At 41.3% G+C, this 19,309-nt stretch overlaps 1 protein-coding gene across 1 annotated transcript in view; it reads left to right on the forward strand.

Moving 5' to 3' along the window:
• Nucleotides 1-18,155, forward strand: part of TMEM260 (transmembrane protein 260) — a 59,324-nt gene extending 41,169 nt beyond the window's left edge. The window contains exons 11-16 of the mRNA XM_049770243.1: nucleotides 2,501-2,672; nucleotides 5,631-5,779; nucleotides 11,364-11,540; nucleotides 13,440-13,493; nucleotides 15,093-15,183; nucleotides 17,651-18,155. Coding sequence (XP_049626200.1) covers nucleotides 2,501-2,672; nucleotides 5,631-5,779; nucleotides 11,364-11,540; nucleotides 13,440-13,493; nucleotides 15,093-15,183; nucleotides 17,651-17,920 — 913 coding nt within the window. The 3' untranslated portion in view covers nucleotides 17,921-18,155. The remainder of the gene's footprint in view (nucleotides 1-2,500; nucleotides 2,673-5,630; nucleotides 5,780-11,363; nucleotides 11,541-13,439; nucleotides 13,494-15,092; nucleotides 15,184-17,650) is intronic.
• Nucleotides 18,156-19,309: the final 1,154 nt, after the last annotated feature.

Raw genomic sequence — 19,309 nt, forward strand, 5'->3', positions numbered from 1 at the left:
GCACTGCTGGGTGTGACCCAAAAACAAACAAACAAAAAAATTAAAACAACAAAAAAAGAAACTCCAGCGATACTTTGCAGAATCTGAATGAGATGAATCTCCATGATCTAAATATCACTTAGACGAAGAGTAAAGGCATTGGCATTTTTAGGGACCCTAAAAAGTCCACATTACTTTTCAAAGATTTCATATTTTTTAGTAATACTGTTTTCTTCCATAGCTCATTTGGTAGTTGTATTTTTAAATAATGAAAGTTCTGAAATTTTCTTAACTCTATACATTACCAGTGCTCGCTGAATTTCTAAAAATCTGCTTACCTATGAAAATTTCAGCTTAAAATCACATGTCCAGGTTGGGTGCTAGCTTATTTGTTTTGAACAGAACTGGAGAAACATTACAGAATTGGAAGAACCCATTGAAGTTATCTTTTTTTGTTAGTGAGCTTTGATTAACTTTATTGGTTGGTTTTGTTGTTGTTGTTGTTGTTTTTGGGCCACACCTGGTGACGATCTCCTAGCTATGTACTCAGAAATTGCCCCTGGCTTGGGGGACCGTGTGGGACACCTGGGATCGAACCAGGTTTGTCCTGTTTCAGCCGTGTGCAAGGCAAATGTCCTACCTCTGTGCTATCACTCTGGCCCCAAGCTTAGTTGACTTCTATTCGGCTTTCCCATCTAATTTGGTGTCATAAATGGCCTCCTGCTCTGAGCACTTCAGGATCTGTAGAATGGGGCTTCTAAGTTTACATGGGGGCAGCTATGGGATGTGGGTGTGGCTGCTGGGGTATAGCTCAAGGGGAAATTCCCCTCTCTCACTCGTAGAAGACCCCAGATTGTTCAGCCCCAAAACAGCTATAGCTGGAATTTTCATTAGTTTGGTTTCACTTAGAGATTAGTTCTGAAGCAGTGAAATTGGACTGTTAGCATGCCCATGCATGCAGCCACCTCTCTGCTTTTAAGTGATTGTTTGTTTGTCTTGAGTACCTGGGACAAGCCACTAAGCCACATCCCCAGTGGTATCAATTGTAAAGGCAAAGTTGATGCTATATCCCTAAAAGAGTTCATTTGTTTTCTGAGTCTAACCCAGTGATTCAATGTTAGACTGTGTTCTGAATATTATCCTATGTAATCAACCTGATGAGAACAGGAAGGACATTGTTTGTTCCACTTGTTAGTGCTCTTGTTTCAATGTCATCTTCTCCATACAAATATCCCACCCCCTACCATGGTAAGCTCTAAGAATTTATGCTACTTTTCTTTTTTTTTTTTTTGCTCTTCACGGGGCTGAAATGCTAAGTGGGTAGGAAAGTTGCATTGCATTGTTAGGGTCTGGAGTTGGAGAATGAGACCACACAATTGAAAAAAAAAAGCAAAGCAAAGCTTTATTCGGCCTACCGACAAGTTATAAACTGATCAGTCAGGGCCACTGCCCACAGGAGGTGACACCACCAGAGGTCACAAGCCTGGTTAATAGGACTAGAAGCAGGAAGTCTTGACCTTTAGGATGATCGGCTGTTACCTAGGGGGCTTCATCAAGTCCTTTTATGGCTTGATGTCTCGGGTGATATATTGTGGTTTTTAGGGCCATAAAAGGGAGGGAGGGGGGGGGCCGGGCGGTGGCGCTGGAGGTAAGGTTCCTGCCTTGCCTGCGCTAACCTAGGACGGACCGTGGTTCGATCCCCCGGCGTCCCATATGGTCCCCCAAGAAGCCAGGAGCAACTTCTGAGCGCATAGCCAGGAGTAACCCCTGAGCGTCACAGGGTGTGGCCCAAAAACCAAAAAAAAAAAAAAAAGGGAGGGAGGGAGGGAAGGAGGGAGGAAGTTAGTTCATTATTGGAAAATTTCATGCTACGTCACTGAATGATGCCAAGAGAACTAATCAACTCAATCTGTTCATTCCCTTCTCTTCGATATGATTTCTCAAAGTAGAAAGGAGCCTGTAGTTCAGGAATGGTGGAAACGATAAGGATCAACCTTTGCATCAATGTCAAACCACTGCCAGAAACTGGTGAATTTCCTTTTGCATGTTTTGCTCCTTTTGGGGATGGGAGTGGCAGGAAAAACAATGCTGGGGACCAGCCTAGTGCCACACACGTGTACTCCCTCGCCCTCCCTCCTCTTACAGTTCTGAAAATTTCTTTGGAGTAAATACATTAGCAGGAAATCACCTTAAATTCCTAATTTAATCAGAATCCTTAGTTCTTTTGAGTTAAGTTAAACATGCTCTTAGATTTTTTTTAAAAAGGATTGAATCAGATACAGACTAATTCCCTTTTTGTTGAAATGGATATCAATTCTAGAAGTCTATCAACACACTTTTTAATTGCATGATTAGTTTTATTAAGTAATAGCAACTTCTTTCAATTAAGTACATCTAATTAGAAGCTGTAAATTTGAACAGTATAAAACTTGAGTGTATATTATGTTAGGAAGAAACAATGAATTGGAAAGTAAGTCCAGTCTTGTAGGAATACTTAATGCTTTATGATATTTTTACTTAGCGTTTGTGACCAAAGGACCAACTATGTGATCGACAAATTTGCAAAGAATCTTCTAGCTTCTATGCCTCATGATGCTATTATCTTACTCCGAGGAGACCTTCCAGGAAATTCTCTCCGTTATCTGCATTATTGCGAAGGACTGAGGCCAGATGTTTCATTGGTGGATCAGGAAGTAGGTATTATGACTTGTACTCTTCGAATATCATAATAGCAATCATTTAGAAACATTTAAAGCTACTTGGGGGGAGTTGAGCCATACCTGGTGTCTCTCAGGGGTCACTCCTGGCTCTGCACTCAGAAATCACTCCTGGCTCTGGGAACCATATGGGATGCTGGGGGATCGAACCAAGGTCCTTCCTAGATGAAGGATTTCTTGGGTCCAGAGAGATAGTAGTGGGGTAAGGCACTGAATGTGGTGAACACAGCATCCTATATGGTCCCCATCCAATACCTAAGCACCACAGGGTGGAACCCAAAATCAAAAAAGAAATTAAGATATTTGACTGAGTGTTCAGGCTACATGTTGTCTTCCTTGTATAGATAGGCATTTTCAGGGGGAGGAGATTATAAGGGGAAGGTTTTTTTTACATTCTCAACAGCCCAGAGGAATTTGCTGGCTGTAATTTTGAGTCAGGCTCATAATACTTTTCAGATCAGCTTCATTATGATTAATTTGACAGAAAATTATTAGATATAATTATTTATTTATTTATTTATTTATTTATTTATTTATTTATTTATTTATTTATGTTGGTTTTTTGGGTCACACCCGGCAGTGCTCAGGGGTTACCCCTGGCTTTACGCTCAAAAATCGCTCCTGGCAGGCTCGGACCATATGGGATGCCAGATTCGAACCACTGTCCTTCTGCATCTAAAGCAAGCACCCTACCACTGCCCTCTCTGGCCCCTAGATATAATACTTAATTTAATACATTTTGTTCAATTAATGAATAACTAAAAATTTTTGAGAAAACTATATAAACATATTTGTAAACATACTAATTATACACTTTATAAGCTGTTTTTATTGCATCGATTTTCCAACTTTGGACTAAAGCAGGGATCATATTGATAATTTGATATTACACTCTAGTTTTGTTTATTATGTGCTTAAGTATTTTTAGAAGAAATATGTATTATCTTTAAATTTTATTTCTCAAAGCATTTTACACTTAAAAGCCACAGTTGGCCTGAGAGATGGGACGGTGATTAAGGAACTTGTTTCCTATGCAGCTGACCCTGCTTAGATCCCTGGAATCACATTTGATTTCTTTAGCACCACCAGGAGTGACCCCTGAGCACAGATCAAGGAGTGACCCCAAAACACCACCTGGTGTGCTCCCCAAAGCAAAGGAGCCACGGAAAATAACAAATATCCATGTACCCATCATACAGCTAAATAAATAAATACCAGTACGGTGAATGAACAACCTCCTATTGCATCCTTTTTATTTCTTTTTCTTCTAATTTTTGTCACTCAGTTTTACAGTACTCTCAGTGGAAGGGTTTCATGCATAAAATACAGTCCAGTACCACCCCCTCACCGAAGTGTCCATACCCTTCCACTAGAAGCTTCTTAGTTCGAACTAGTCTCATTTGTTTATTTTGGCTAATGGCTTCGAAACAATGCCATGATGTGTTCTGTTTTTCTCAATATGATTTATGAATTCAGGTCTCACAACAAGGTCTTTGATCCATTTTGTTTTGACTCTTGTGCATAGTTAGTTAGAAAATGATCTAAGGTTTTTTTGTTTGTTTATTGGTATTTTGGGTTTTTGTTTTTGTTTTGGTTTGGTTTGGTTTTTGGGCCACACCTGGTAATGCTCAGAGGTTACTCCTGCTCTGCACTCAGAAATCGCTCCTAGCTCTGGACGCTATATAGACGCCCAGGTCTGTCTTGGGTCAGCTGCGTGCAAGGCAAATGCCCTACTGCTGTGCTATCACTCTGACCCCTTCTGTATTGTTTTATTGTTTTTCACATGTGACCTACCAGTTTTTTTCAGCACCATTTGTTAAATGAGACATCTTAAAATAAGAGCAGATGGTGGGTATTCAGTGGTACCAAAACTATTAGGTACCAAAACCTACTTCAGAAAGTGATTTTTTTATATTTACAGTGTAATTAAGCATAATTATTAAAATAATCATATATGAATATTAAGAATAGTTGATAGTAATTATTTCGATTTAATCAAAATAATATGCAAGAATATGTAGCTAATTTAAAGACTCTAATACATTCAAATAAATTAACCCAAAAAAGGTTTCCTTTTACATTTTTGATTGTTTCTCTGGCAGTGCTCTGTGCTGGGGTTGAGGGTAGGAGCACTCCAGGGTCAGCGCTACAGAGATGTTTTGCCCCCAGTAGTGCTCAGGGGACTATGTGGTGCCAGGATCAAGTCCAGGGCTCCATTGTAAAAGACCCAGGACCCCAGACATGCAAGGCAAATGCTTTAGCATCTCTGAGCTACATTACCAGCACCAAAGAAGTTTTGAACTTTTAGGCCCAGATAATCAAATGGAGCATCTCAGGGACAGGAATCGTATCTTCTTTGTTAAAGGCAAACTACTGTTATTTTGATGAATGAATAGAATAATAGCACATTTCTATATGTTGCCTTTGCTGTGTAGTCTGGTATCAAAGATGTTTAAACTTCAGCAAACTTAATATTAATACTGTTCTTGTGCTAAGCAGTTTGCTAGGTGCAGAGACAAGAACTCACAGTCACACAACCCAGGAGCTATTGCAAAATGTTCTAATAGCTTACCATGTTCACTGTGGAAAGACCGTTCCAGAAGACACGATATGTAAGCTGATATTGAAAGCTGAATATACATGCTCTGGCGATAGGAAAGGGAGAAGGCCATTATTCTTCTCAAATGCATGCATGTAACAAGAAACTGGGTTCTGCTATAACTTTTACAGCTTAAGACAGGAAACCCCAAGTTTGAGTCATGAAGGAGAAGTCAGAGCTGTGTACCTTGGTCAGATTTATATGGAACTACGTCTAAAGTCAATTATTTATCTTATATTAGAACTAGAATTTCGTTACTTTATTGTATTTGATAAACTTGATAATTTTAAAGACATGCATTAAAAGCTTGACTCTCTATATTCTTTTTCGGACAGATGATGACTTACGAGTGGTATTTACCCAAGATGGCAAACCATTTACCAGGTGTTAAGTTTCCTGGGAACCGGTGGAATCCTGTGGAAGGAATATTACCTGGTGGAATGGTCACATTTAATCTTGATCATTTTCTTGAAATAAATAAACAGTAAGCATTCTTTTCCTGTAATAGCTTTTCTAAAGTCTTAAGCCTTTCTAAAATTGTTTATGTACAGCTGTGCTTCATCCAAAAGACCAATTTTCTACACCTATTTCCCTGTCACTGGTGAGATTATCTTTGTAATTAAATTGCATATCTGTGCATAAATGAGGCCAGGCAGAAATAAATGTTATTGTTCTGGGTAAAGAAAAAATAAAAGACAGATTAACAAGAATAGCAAATAAGATCTTAGTACAATTCAGAGAAAATGGGGATGTGCCTGCCTACTTGAAACCCTTGCAGATGGATTGCAGGCAATTATAGTTCCCCCGTCAACACCAAGGCACCCTTTTAAGTGTGAAGCAAATGTTTTCCAGGAGTAATCGCTATATAAAAATAGCTTAAGGATTTTTAAAAATAAGAGATAAGGCATTTTTATAAATAAGAAAGGAACCTGTGGTTGTGATGGTTGAGATAACATGAGGATGGTGGTTTCTATATTTGAAAACATAGATTTATTCATAGTTAGGGTCAAGAATAAATAATTACTTCAGTGGTGCGACGCTGAACATTTATCTGTGAAGTTCTAAGTATTGTCCAGTGTGTGAAGAGGAAAAATGTATTTCATAATTTCTAAATCCCTTATAAATGGTACTTGAGAAATTATTTTGAAATTCCAAAGTTAAATTATCCCTTACTAAGAGCATAGAATTGTGATACTTTCTATGTTCAGAATGTGAGGCTTTCTGTACTCAAGAAATTTTGCAAAGGAACAATAAATGTGTGGTGTGAGTAACATTTAATTATGCCGTTTGGAATAAAATATTAAAAGCCTTGGACATCTCCAGATAGACTCTTTTCGGAGAACTTTATTTAATTCTACCTCACAAACATGCATTGAATCTGTTACGTTCCAGCTTGCTAGTAATTATATGCCCAGGCACTAAAATGAAACCCTGCTTTGAATTCAAGTAGACCACAATCTAATTGTAAATGTATACACACTTATTAATAGTGATTCTAATATGATAGAATAAGCTTTCTGTTAGCAAAATCTTATAGCATGTTTTATGATATTTTAAACCTTGAATATATTTTATTGCGAAATGTGGTTACTAAGCTGGTGATTTAGCTGACAGGATAAGGCAAGTGTTCTGAAAGCATGGATGAAGAAGTAATCATTAATTCTGCCTGGTCATCCACACAGCATTTATTTTCTAACTGATGGGTGTCCAGAATGTTCCAAGTCAACTAGCTGTAGATGTTTGGGTATGCGTCCTACTCTAAAATATTTCAGAGAGAGGAGTTGAGATGATTGCACATTAAACAATTAAACTATAGTATCTAATTAATGTGGTACTGTTGATGTGGAGGAGATGGCAGAGACCTAAATGGAAAATGGTTTCCCAAGAGGAGGGAGAAGACTGGTCCCTGCAGAACTCAGTGCAAACTGGTGGCTTCCTGTGTTTGGAACCCAGGACTTAAGGAGTGAGGTGAGATGAATCATATGGGAAAATGATGGAACCATCATCTCCTATAAGCATAGATCAAACATGTCCTCATGGGTCTATTGTATGTTCCCCACTGAAACTCTAGGCATGTATGTTTATACAAAAGTAAAGACCATTTTGGTCTGCCACTACCTTTTTGGGAACCCATCCTTTGATTCTGTTTTTGTTTTTGTTTGTTTTGAGTTCTATCCAGATGTGCTCAAGGCATACTTGGCTGTTTCTTTCTTGTATTCTTTTCTTTCCATCTGAAGATGTTCCTTTAAAATTTCCTTTACAGCAGAGCTGTTTTCAGTGAAATTTCTTCATTTTTCTTTATCCGAAAATGTTTTGATTTTACCTTAGTTTCTAAAGGATGTTGATGAATTTGGAGTTCTGCTTTATATTCTTTTCGCTCCCCACAGTGATTTCCAATTTTATTTTGAATTGTTTGAGAAATCTGCAGCCATTCAAATCATTATTTCCCTCTATGAAATAGATCTTCATGAATTTATTTGTCTCATTTTTAGTGGTTAGATTATAATGTGTCTGCAGGAACAAATAGGGTTCTTTCAATCTGTACCTTAAATCTTTAATATGTCTTCACAAAATTTAGTGGTTTAATCATTTTTCTCTTTGTTTAAATTATTTAAGTTTTCATAGTCTACCTTTAAATTTGTTCTCTTCCTGCTCCTTTCCTTTCACCCCAAACTTAGATTAACTCATCTGTTCATTTTAAATTACAACTATTGTATTTTTCAGGTCTATAATTTCAATTTGGTTCCTCCATAGTATCTTCTTTCTTTGTTGAAGTGTTCTGTCCTTCCATGAATTTTAGGAGCATTTGCCCTTTCTTCTTGGTGCATGATTATAATAATAGCCTTGCTTTGGCTTGGTTTTGGACTATACCTAGTGATGTTCAGGGCTGCTCCTGAGGTCAGAGGTCAGTGCTCAGAGGTCATTCTGGTGATTCTTGAGCCACTCACTATGCAGGGTTTAAACTAACAGGCCGTGCACTCAGCCTATTGAAGACTGTAATATTTTTTCAAGCCTCTGTCTGTCTAACGTCTGTGTTACCTTGGATTTGACACCTGCTAATCGTATTTCTATTAGAATTTGACATTTTCCTTGTTCTTTGTGTGCTGAATAACTTGAATTGTATTCTGAACATTTTGAATATTGGAATATTATTTAGATTCTGGAGAGAATGTTGATCTTTTTTTATTTACTTGGCAGGTGTTCAGCCAGGTTAATCTCACACTGCAAGTTGTGACCTGCCTTCTCTCAACTGTTTCCAATCTCATTTTTGTTTCCAAAACACTTGCCATGTTATCTGGACTGAGTTTTACCCAGTAGTCGGTCCAGAACTTGGGTCATGGTCTGTCCATGGCTTATTTCACATTTACTTTTGGGTTAGATTCATTCATGCAGGCTCAAGAGATGCCAGATGGTTATCCACAAATTTATGGGCTCTCCCCCTCTTTCTCTTTCTCTCTCTCTCTCTCTCTCTCTCTCTCTCTCTCTCTCTCTCTCTCTCTCTCTCTCTCTCTCTCTCTCTCTCTCTCTTTCTCTCTCACTCTCTCTCCCCCTCTCCTTCCCTCTCCCTCTCTCTCAAAAAGTTGAGGAGTGGACACCATGATATATATACAATGAGGTCGTCCTCTTTTTTTTTTTTGGTTTTTGGTTTTTGGGCCACACCCGGTGACGCTCAGGGGTTACTTCTGGCTATGCGCTCAGAAGTTGCTCCTGGCTTGGGGGACCATATGGGACACCGGGGGATCGAACCGTGGTCCGTCCTAGGCTAGCGCTGGCAAGGCTGACACCTTACCTCTAGCGCCACCGCCCGGCCCCGAGGTCGTCCTCTTAATCTTTCTTTTCTCTGGGTTAAACCCAATCATTTTCTGACTTTATAGCCAACAGACTTGGGATGTATTTTGTTCTTCTGCCAGTGGCCATGCCTAATGCTGCATCTGCAGTGGGAAAGCAGAGAGACAGAGCCACAGGGCTCTTCCCCAGGTACCAGGAACTGCAGCTCTTTTGATCAAGATGTACCACTCTTCCTCACAGTTGTAGAAACCAGCCCTCTGGTGGGGTTGGGGAGGGGGTTAACTTTAAAATTGAGTTTAACCTTTTAGTTCAGTGATTGGAAAATTGATAATAAACAGCTCAATTCTAAGGTTTTTCTCTTGGTTAGGGAAGGAGCTTAGTTCTGTTGCTGCCTCACTGGTCCCAAAGGGCGGTGTGGGAAGGGAAAAATCCAGGGGAATCCCTTAGTTCTCTCCAACCCTCAGGTTTTCCCTGCCTTTTTCCAAGTGGGGGGGGGGTGGAGGGGAAAATAAAAGGGCAGGCAGCTTTTCTGGGATCTCTTTGATCTTCACTTGACTTACCTTTTGGGAACCATACTTCGTTTTCCCCGAACAAGGAAAGTGGGAAGGGGGAATGGTAAACTCACCACAGATTTGGTGGAACTGAGAATTCTGATTTTCTTCCCCCATCTTGTTTCTAATGAGTACTTTCCAGAGACTGAGGGAAACAGATCCCTCAAGTCTTCCCAGGAATCCGAATGGCCTGCATCAAGAGTCAGGGCAGTGTGTTTCTATCCATCTGCCCTGGAAACTGCATTTCATGGAAACCAGCCCTTAAGCCCTTACTCATTTTATATTTCTACTTAAAGATGGCTATTATGACATATACAACACCACTAGCCAGAATCTGGAAATAACCCAAGTGACAGATGAGTGGCTAAAGAAACTATGGTACAACTACACAAAGGAATATTATGCAGCTGTTAGGAAAAATAAAGCCAAGAAATTTGCTTGTGCTTGGATGGATATGGAGATTATTATGCTAAGTGAAATGAATCAGAAGCAGAGGGACAGACACAGTAATCTCACTCATTTGTGAGTTATAAGAAAAAAATACTACAGTAGTAATATTCAGAAACAACAGAGATGAGGACCAGAAGGACCTGTCCATGGTAGGAGGACGCATGCCACAAATAATGGAGCAGTGCAGTTAGGGTAGAAAAAGGACCACTGTGACAGTGATAGTTGGAACTGATCACTCTGGACAATAAACAGGGTGCTAAAAGGAGGTAGAGTGATATGCATCATGCATACTCCTTCATTAACAATAGTACAAACCTCAGTGTCAAAAGGGAATAAAACAGCAGAGAGGGGCCAGCCTGGTGGCGCAAGGGATAAGGCATCTGCCTTGCCCGCACTAGCCTAGGACTGAAAACGGTTCAATCTCCTGACGTCCCATAGGGTCCCCCAAGCCAGGAGTGATTTCTGAGCGCATAGCCAGGAGTAATCCCTGAGCATCACTGGGTGTGGCCCAAAAACAAAATCAAAAACAAAAAGACAACAACAACAAAAACAGCAGAGAGGGGCCAGAGAAATAGCACAGCAGTAGAGCACTTGCCTTGCATGTGGCTGACCCAGGACAGATGCCGGTTTGATCCCTGGCATCCCATATGGTCCCACCACCCACCACCACCCCCAGCCAGTAGTGATTTCTGAGCGCAAAGCCAGGAGTAACCCCTCAGTGCCCACTGGGTATGGCCCAAAACAACACAACAAAACAAAAACAGCAGAGAAAGAGTAAGAGAGAGACAGAGAGGAGATAGAGAAGTAAAATGTCTGTCATGAGGCAAGAAGTGGGGAGAGTGATACAGGGTGGGAAGGAAACTGGAGACATTAGTGGCGGGAAAAGTGCACTGGTAGAAAGATGGCTTACATTTTATGACTGAAACTCAATCATGAGCAATAATTTAATCATGTGCTTAAATAAAGTACTCAAATTAAAAAAAAAAGACATACCACACGTGAGAATCGATTAAATTGTAATGCTTTTGAATTAAACTTGTTTAAACCATTCTGTTTGAAAAACTAGCAGGACTTGACATCTCTAAAAAATCATTCTAATCAAATTTGTTTTATTGGACAAATATTGCATGTTAACTATAGATCACGTTGTATGGAATTCAGAGTTAATTCAGAGATGGGGAGCTTGTTCTTAAGATGTTTCCAGATTGCTCAAAGATGTTTTTCTATTTATATAACTTGAAGTTTTTAAAAACACTTTATTTTTTCTCTTTGCAATAGAAAAGAAATCTTCGTTTGTATAGGAACTCATGAAGGTGACCCCACTTGGAAGAAGAACTATTCACTCTGGCCGTGGGGTTCTTGTGACAAATTTGTTCCTTTGAAGAATATATTTGTCCCTGAGAAATGGATAAAACTTACAAGAAATCTCTATAACTGGACTGAGGAGTATGGAAGGTACAAACAGGTGACCTAGCCAATGAGAAAAGCAGTTTTGTGTGCCTTAAAACATCACAAAATTTTTTAAATGCCTGCAATTTTGACCTATATTCATGTTGCTACTGATTGCCCATCAAAAAATTGCCTCTCCTGACCTCACGTTTGAGCTCTGTAAGAAGGACAAACTCCCCGGGCCAGAGTGACAATAGAGCCTTGCACATAGCTGACTTGTGTTCAATCCCCGGCACCCCATATGGTCCCCTTAGCCTGCCAGAGTTTGGGAGCAGGCTACTTTTCCTCACAACGTTTTTAGCTAAGCATTGGCCTTTGCCGATATGGACACTGAGCCTCCATTGTAAATTTTTTAAGTTATGAATATATTTAATGGCTAAAGAGATCAATAGTGCAGACACTTGTTTGCCTTACACACAACTAATCATGATTCCATCCCCTGCACCATATATGGGCCCCCAAGCCCTGCCAGAAATGATTCCTAAATGCAAAATTAAGAGTAAACCCTTAGCACTTCCAGGTGTGACTCCGAAAAGGTATAATCACTGCTTGTTTTTGGGGGGCCACACACCTGCAGTCCTCAGGGGACCACACAGTGCCTGGGACTAAACCCCGGACTCCTACTTATGAAGCATGTGCTATGGCCCTTGCGCCATCTCCTTAGCCCCTCTCAACTATTTAAGGATTAAATAACCTATTGCTTTAATTCAAGAACAACAGGCTAAACCATGCGGTATGGGGTACTGGAGGCTACTACAAGGTCTTGTGAACCAATAGGAGAAAGCAGACCACAAAGCTGTGCCCCAACAGAGATGGAGAGTAGCTCGACATCACCTACCTGTCCCTATCTTCAGGGAAGGCTAGACCATCACCAGTTCTCACAGCAGCTGTGATATAATGATCAGTGAGATCATGTCACTGATTATCTCATCTACTCACAACAGAAACAGTAAGAGAGAGTCTGTCGGCAAGACAAAGGAGTCAGCACATGATATTAATATTCTTGGAAGTACCCTTCTGTAAGGAAGCCAGGCAGCCCTTCCAGTCCTCCCCCTTGGCCCCTAGCTTCATGCTGGCTGGTAGGAGCTGTGTCCAGAGTGACCCAGGCCTCACCCGACCCTAGTGCCATCTAATAGTTCTTAGTAACATTAGGTTCCACCGATGCCTTTAGCTTCTTTTTACTTAGCACCTAACCATAAGATGTACATCGTTTTTAGATGCTCTCCTCCTGTGCACTCAGCATTCATTCCATAAGATGCACTTGGTGGTGTGTGTCTCGTGGTACAAAAAAATATGGTTTATGTTGTTGGCTCCCCTGCACTACAAAGTACAAAAAAATTATAGAACATATTTACTTGGGGTCAGAGCCATTGTATGGTGGATAAGGCATTTGCTTTGCACATGGCTGACCTAGGTTCGATCCCTGGCATCCCATTTGGTTCCCCAAGCCTGCCAGGAGTAATTTCTGAGTACAGAACCAGGAATAACCCTCTTGGCACAGCTGGGTGTTAGAGTCTCCCCTCAAAAAAAAAAAAAAAAAAGAAAACCACATTTTTTTTTTTTTTTTTTTTTTTGGTTTTTGGGTCACACCCGGCAGTGCTCAGGAGTTACTCCTGGCTGTCTGCTCAGAAATAGCTCCTGGCAGGCACAGGGGACCATATGGGACACCGGGATTCGAACCAACCACCTTTGGTTCTGAATCAGCTGCTTTCAAGACAAATGCCGCTGTGCTATCTCTCCGGGCCCAGAAAACCACATTTAACTCTATTTTCAATAGTGGAGTATTTCCAGGAGAATAATTGTATGGTTATCAATACTTCAAATAAGTTAATTGGCCTTATAAAACAGGAATTATATGTCCATAGCAATAAGCAGAAAAATGTCTCTGTTTTCTTGTAATTCTAGATTCGATCCTTCATCTTGGGAATCTGTGGCCAATGAGGAGATGTGGCAAGCGAGGTGACTGTTCTACCTTTTGGGGTTGGCACTCTAGGGTGCTTTTCACTTGGGGAGTCGGGGTTCATGGCAAGATTGAAAATAATATTTGTGAGCATTATTTAGTTTGAGGTACTGATGTTCATTATGCACAAGTCACCTCATTTTATCCTCACACCCCCACCTCTGAGAAGTCAAGATCATCCCATTTTACAAGAGAACAAGCTAGTGTAGAGCTGTGGCTTGTCTGAGGCCACGATGCTGTTCATGAGAGATCCTGAAATTGGCGCTGCTCTGAACCAGGGCTGCTCTTTACATCTGTGCTGTCCTGATGTGGCTCAGCCTGAGGGAGCACCAGTTAGTGAGGGAGTCAACGTTGAGATGATTTCCTATCCGTGTATGACATGGCAGTTTGTGCTTTCAGCACTTATTAAATACTTACTTGACTCAGGATGCCACTTGCATAAGAACTGCACAGCTCTTTTCTGTGAAGATCCCAGTCCAACAGAGCAGTCAGACCATTTATGAGAGATTTGAATCCTCATGGGCTGTATGCTTTCCCTGTTCTTGTGTGGGTCACTTTGTGGTATTCCTGTCATTCTTTTTAAATAAATCAGGTATCTAATTTAGGCTTGAGCCTAAATATGCTTGGGTTTTGAGTGACACAAACAGGGATATCATCAGGTACAGTGGAAGTCTTTCCTTCCTCGTCTATGTATTAAATGCTCACCCTGGGCCAGGGACTGCACTGGCACCAAGAATCTAGGGACAGAAGCACTCATGTGATTTTAAAGAAGCTTGAAGAGGGGCCAGAGCGATAGCACAGTGGTAGGGCGTTTGCCTTGCATACAGCTGACCCAGGATGAACTTCGCTTCAATCCCTGACATCCCACATGGTCCCCCAAGCTTGCCAGGAGCGATTTCTGAGCACATAGCCAGGAGTAACCCCTGAGTGTCACCGGGTGTGGCCCAAAAACAAAACAAAACAAAACAAAAAAAGAAGCTTGAAGAAAATTGTCCAAACAACCACAGAATAGCAATTACCAAAAAAAAGTATGCTCTTCTTGAGGCAGTAGTGTTTTTGAAAGCCACATAGTTCAAATTACCCACCTTGTCCCTATAGCAAGTTATAGGGCTCTGAAGGACTGACCAAGTCTACTGCATGTTTGCACAGTTCCTCGCTGTGGTTGGAATGTGGGAAAGCTGTGGGAGAAATCACATAATAGAAGACAGTTGTCATTAGCTATAGGTATCGATTTAATTGGGGTGTCCAGTACAATTGGGCAGAGTTCATGCGGTCAAAGGTTCCAGCCACCTTTGAAGATCTGGTCACATGACACAAATGGCACAAGCATTTGCACTGAGAATGTGCTGGCAGACTCAGCAAGAACCCTGCTCAGCTGCTCCTGCATTGCAGTGACGTACATGCTTGATCATTTATGATGTAGAAGAGTGGAAACATGCATAAGGTTTTGCTAAAAGATTTTGCCGCCAGTGGATGGTGTATCATCTTGACTGAGGGTGGAGGGAGGTGTGGCTTTTGGTTCAGTGTAAACTTCCCTGAATATAAAATTGAACATGATGCGATTTTAATGAAGAGCTCTCCCTCTCTCCCCATACCAGGATGAAGACCCCCTTCTTCATCTTCAGCTTGGCAGAATCTGCCAACATGCCCGCCACTGTGAAAGCTGAACTCTACACTCATGCATATAATGTACGTTATGCTTTTTGTATACACCAATAGGTTTGGTTGGGGTGGTGATTGAATTAGGGTGGGAAATACACATATATAAATGTTATATTGTGTTATTGTATACTAGCACATAGTAATATATCATTAATACACATCTTACATTAATATGCACATATACTATGTTAATACATAATAGGTTATATGGTGTGTTGATATGTATTAGCATATTATATAACAATGATATTGCGTGTGTTTATCTAGTGTGTGTTAGCTCAGTAACAGTCCCTTCTAAAAATGTCTGTCCTGATCTCCAAGACCTGAGAACGGGACTTGACACAGCAAAGGAGACCTTTGAGGGTGGTTAAGTCAAGGATCTCATGATGGGGCTTCTATCTGAATGATCAGAATGAGCTAATGTCATTAAGGGGTCCTTGTCGAGCGAGATGGGCAGCGGAGGAGTGCAATGGGGAGTGGAGTCATGACAGGAATCATGACAAGGGGCGATAAGAGAGAAGCTACTAAAAAAAATCCTATTTGTTTGGCCTGGAAAATGGAAGCAAGAGGCCTCAAAGAGTCTAGGCAGCTTCTAGGAGTTCAAAAGAGCAAAGATGGATTCCAGAACCTTCTGGAGAAGCGCAGTCCTAATGATTTCATAGAACCAAGGTGCTATGCAACATCTGATCTGTTGTTGTCTTGTTAGTTTTGAGTTTGGGTTTTGGATCACTCCCGGCAGAGATCAGGGGATATAATTTGGATTGGCCACGTGCAAGGCAAGCACCTTCCCTGCTATCCTCTTTTTCCAACCCCATGATAGGTTGTTTTAAGCCACTACATTTATGGTGATTTGCCATCCCAGCAATTGGGATCTAATGTAATACATTTAAAGCCACAAATCAGTCTGGTGGACCGTCCGTCCTCTCTATCCAAGCCTGAGACTTTTACTCTTGCTGTGATAGAGCTAGTTGAGATTTTATGGGAAAAGACAAAGTACCTGAAGAGTAATTCTTTGTTCTGTGGCTCCAGAAGCCTTTCCAGCCTTCTGAACACCCAGCCCCCCAGGGCTTTGTCACTGTCCTAATGATCAGGGTCAGGGAGGGTAGAGTCACCATGGCTGGGCTCTGTTTAAGCAATATTCCCTGCCTTTTTGAGGCTTTCGGCCCTGGGTTCCTCAGGTATCTCAAAGAATGTCTGAACTCCAGCCACAGAATCAGCAGCCAGACTGCCCACATCAGTGAGGACAGAGCCAGCCAGGAGGCAAACAGGCAAGGCCTCAAGTTTTCCCTTTAAAGTACACATGCAGGAACCGGAGTGATAGCACAGCGGTAGGGTGTTGGCTTTGCATGCAGCCCACCTGGGAGAGACCCTGTTTGATTCCCGGCATCCCATATGGGCCCCTAGCTAGCCAGAGGTGATTTCTGAGTGCAGAGGCAGGAGTAACCTCTGAGCGCTGCTAGTTGTGGCCCATGGAATGGTGTAATGAATGCAGTGCTGACATGCAGAACACCATCCCTGAAGAACATGTCCTGGTCAACTGTGGCCTCCTAGAGTCTCAAGTTCCTGCAGAACCAGCCCTGATTTGACAGTTCCCAGGAAGGCTGTAAAACACCCCAATCAGCAAAGCTGATATCCAGTTTTATACCGGTGACTCTCTTTTCATTGATGTCATAGGGATTTTTCCCTTTAGAAAAAAATTCATTATCCCTAATCATAACAGTTCCATGCCTATGGCCTCTGATATCAAAAAATAAAAAACGTCACTGCCATTGAAAAACAAAAATCCCAAATCTGTGTGAGCAGTTTCAACTGACCTAACTTGTAATCCTGGGCTCTTGCTATGATTTTAAGTGTGTTCTTTTCAAAACTCCCCAAGGCTCTGGTATACCTAGCCTTATTGATAATGGGATTTCTGAGACATCTTATTGTTGCTACACTCTTACTACTATTGTTTTTAATAGACAGACATTCCTGAGAAAACATGGGACAGAACTTAAATCTCTTCAAGTTCTTTTTCCATGCAGTTTTTTTAAAGAAAGCTTTTTTTTTCCCTCCTACAGCTAAATTTAGAGTTTCAGCCTTCCTGCCTGTTGAGTAAATAGCTTTCCGTGAATTAGAACTAAATCCCTTTCCCAGAACATCCTTCTGGAGGAAGATGTGTCGTAGGGTTCCTCTGAAAAAACCCCAGAAGCAGTTTCAGAGGAAGCATATTTGCCTCCTGCCACTGTCATAATTAGAGCAACGTCTCTGAATTTTCTGCATGGCCTGGCAATGATTAAGTTTCGACTGTAGGCTACTTGGAGTATGGGTGGAAGTGTGTCGGTCTGTGCGTGTGTGTGTGTGTGTGTGTGTGTGTGTGTGTGTGTGTGTGTGTGTGTGTGCGCGCGCGCCCACAGGTGTATTATTACTCCTCCTACTCTGTGTTTTCTGTTCAGTTGAGGAGGGAACGAAGGCAAGAGGTAACAGTAGTCTTCCCCCCTTGGCTTCTTTCCAGCTTTATAAGGACCTTGTCTCTTCACAAAAGCTCCACCCTGTGAACTGGCACAAAAACTATGCCATCGCCTGCGAGCGGATGCTGCGTCTCAGGGAAAGCGGTGCCACCCCTGAAGTCTTGCTCTCAGAAACCATCAGACATTTCCATCTCTACACCCAGAGAGCCCAGGATGATCCACAGCTGGCTGACATTGTGGCTGCTGTAAAGCACCTAAGAAAGGAACTGCGGAGTCTGAGAAATATGAAAAATTTCCGAGGCAGCAAAATGTGATAAACCTGCTAGGGTTCGGCATCCAGAATGCTCCAGTCCCAAAGTTCTCTGTCTGAGAAGAGAAAATATGTGAAAAGCTGAGACTCTCATCTCTCAGACTGGAGAACAATACCTGGCTCAGCAGTGTTGGGGAGACTGGGGGTGGCTGTTCAGGACTACGATGTGTTCTTTCCTCAAATTCTGTTTTTTCACGTGACCAAATTTGTATTTCAGGGAGACTCGTTGTGGAAATCTTCCTGCTTCCACAGACTTCACCAAGTGAGCGCACTTGATTGGATTCTAAAGAGAATGAACTGTTTTTCATGGACTGAGGGGATCCAACATCAGACTTGCTCTGCCTGGAAGGATGGGTTTAAAAAATTAGAGCCTTATAAATAAAAAAATGTATTTCCAAACTAAATGCATTACCTTCTTCCAGAAATGAGGTTTTTTTTAAATAAAAGATTGAATCCTGTTATGCTGAAAATTAGAATTCCTTTTTTTTTTTAGTAACTTTAATTGTTACATAAACTCACACTTGAAGCTAAATACCAACCTGGAAATAAGTTGGGGTTTTGTTGTCTTAGATGATCTTTGAAATCTCTAAAAACTAAAGCAAATTTTGTCTCCTTTTTTTTTTTTTTAGTTGCGTAAACTGATTGGCCAGTGAAAAAGATTTCCACGTCTCCTTAATTTTTAATTTATGTTACACTTCTATTTGGCTGCGTAAATCAAGGCCAAATAATTAATAGACTCCTGCTGCCAAAATCCAAAAAAAAAAAAAAAGTGGAGGGAGTAAACTGGGGGGAGCCTGGGGAAGTAGTTCCCAAAACTCAATTCTGTTACAAGCATCTTTTATACATATTACTAAAGAGAACATAGTAAGAAAGGCAAATAATAGTTCTTTATTTTATTATGACAGTTAATTAATAGCAACCTGTTTTAATGAATAAAGTCACTCAGAGTCCTTCAGCACTTCCTAAGTAGAGGCCCGAAGCTGGAGCGATTCTTTCTCCCCCATTGTACGGCTCCGAGACGCCAAGGCTATCTAGGCCCCTGTATAGAAATGCCCACTAATGAAGAGGGAGGGCTCGAGGCTTGTCTGCATTCAAAGATCACTGGTGAGTCATTCAGCGAGAAAAGGCCCCTTACCAGGAATAGTCACAGTTCCGTGGCATTGTGCTAGCAAAAGGGCCTGATCAAAGGTCTCCCGCCGAGCTTGCATGGTTCCCTTTCAGACGACGACCATAATTAAAACCACTAATTCTCTTTTAAAATGCTGCAGGATGCCATGTAGGCATCTGTCTGGAGTGTCCTTTGTGATGTCATAAGCTGCTAAGGACCAGTGCCGAGGGCTTTTGAGCGAGATGCCAGTCAGGAAGGTGCTCCAAGACAAGGGCGCCTCGAAAG

This window comes from Suncus etruscus, chromosome 3, assembly GCF_024139225.1.
Source record: "Suncus etruscus isolate mSunEtr1 chromosome 3, mSunEtr1.pri.cur, whole genome shotgun sequence".
Taxonomy (NCBI): Eukaryota; Metazoa; Chordata; class Mammalia; order Eulipotyphla; family Soricidae; genus Suncus; species Suncus etruscus.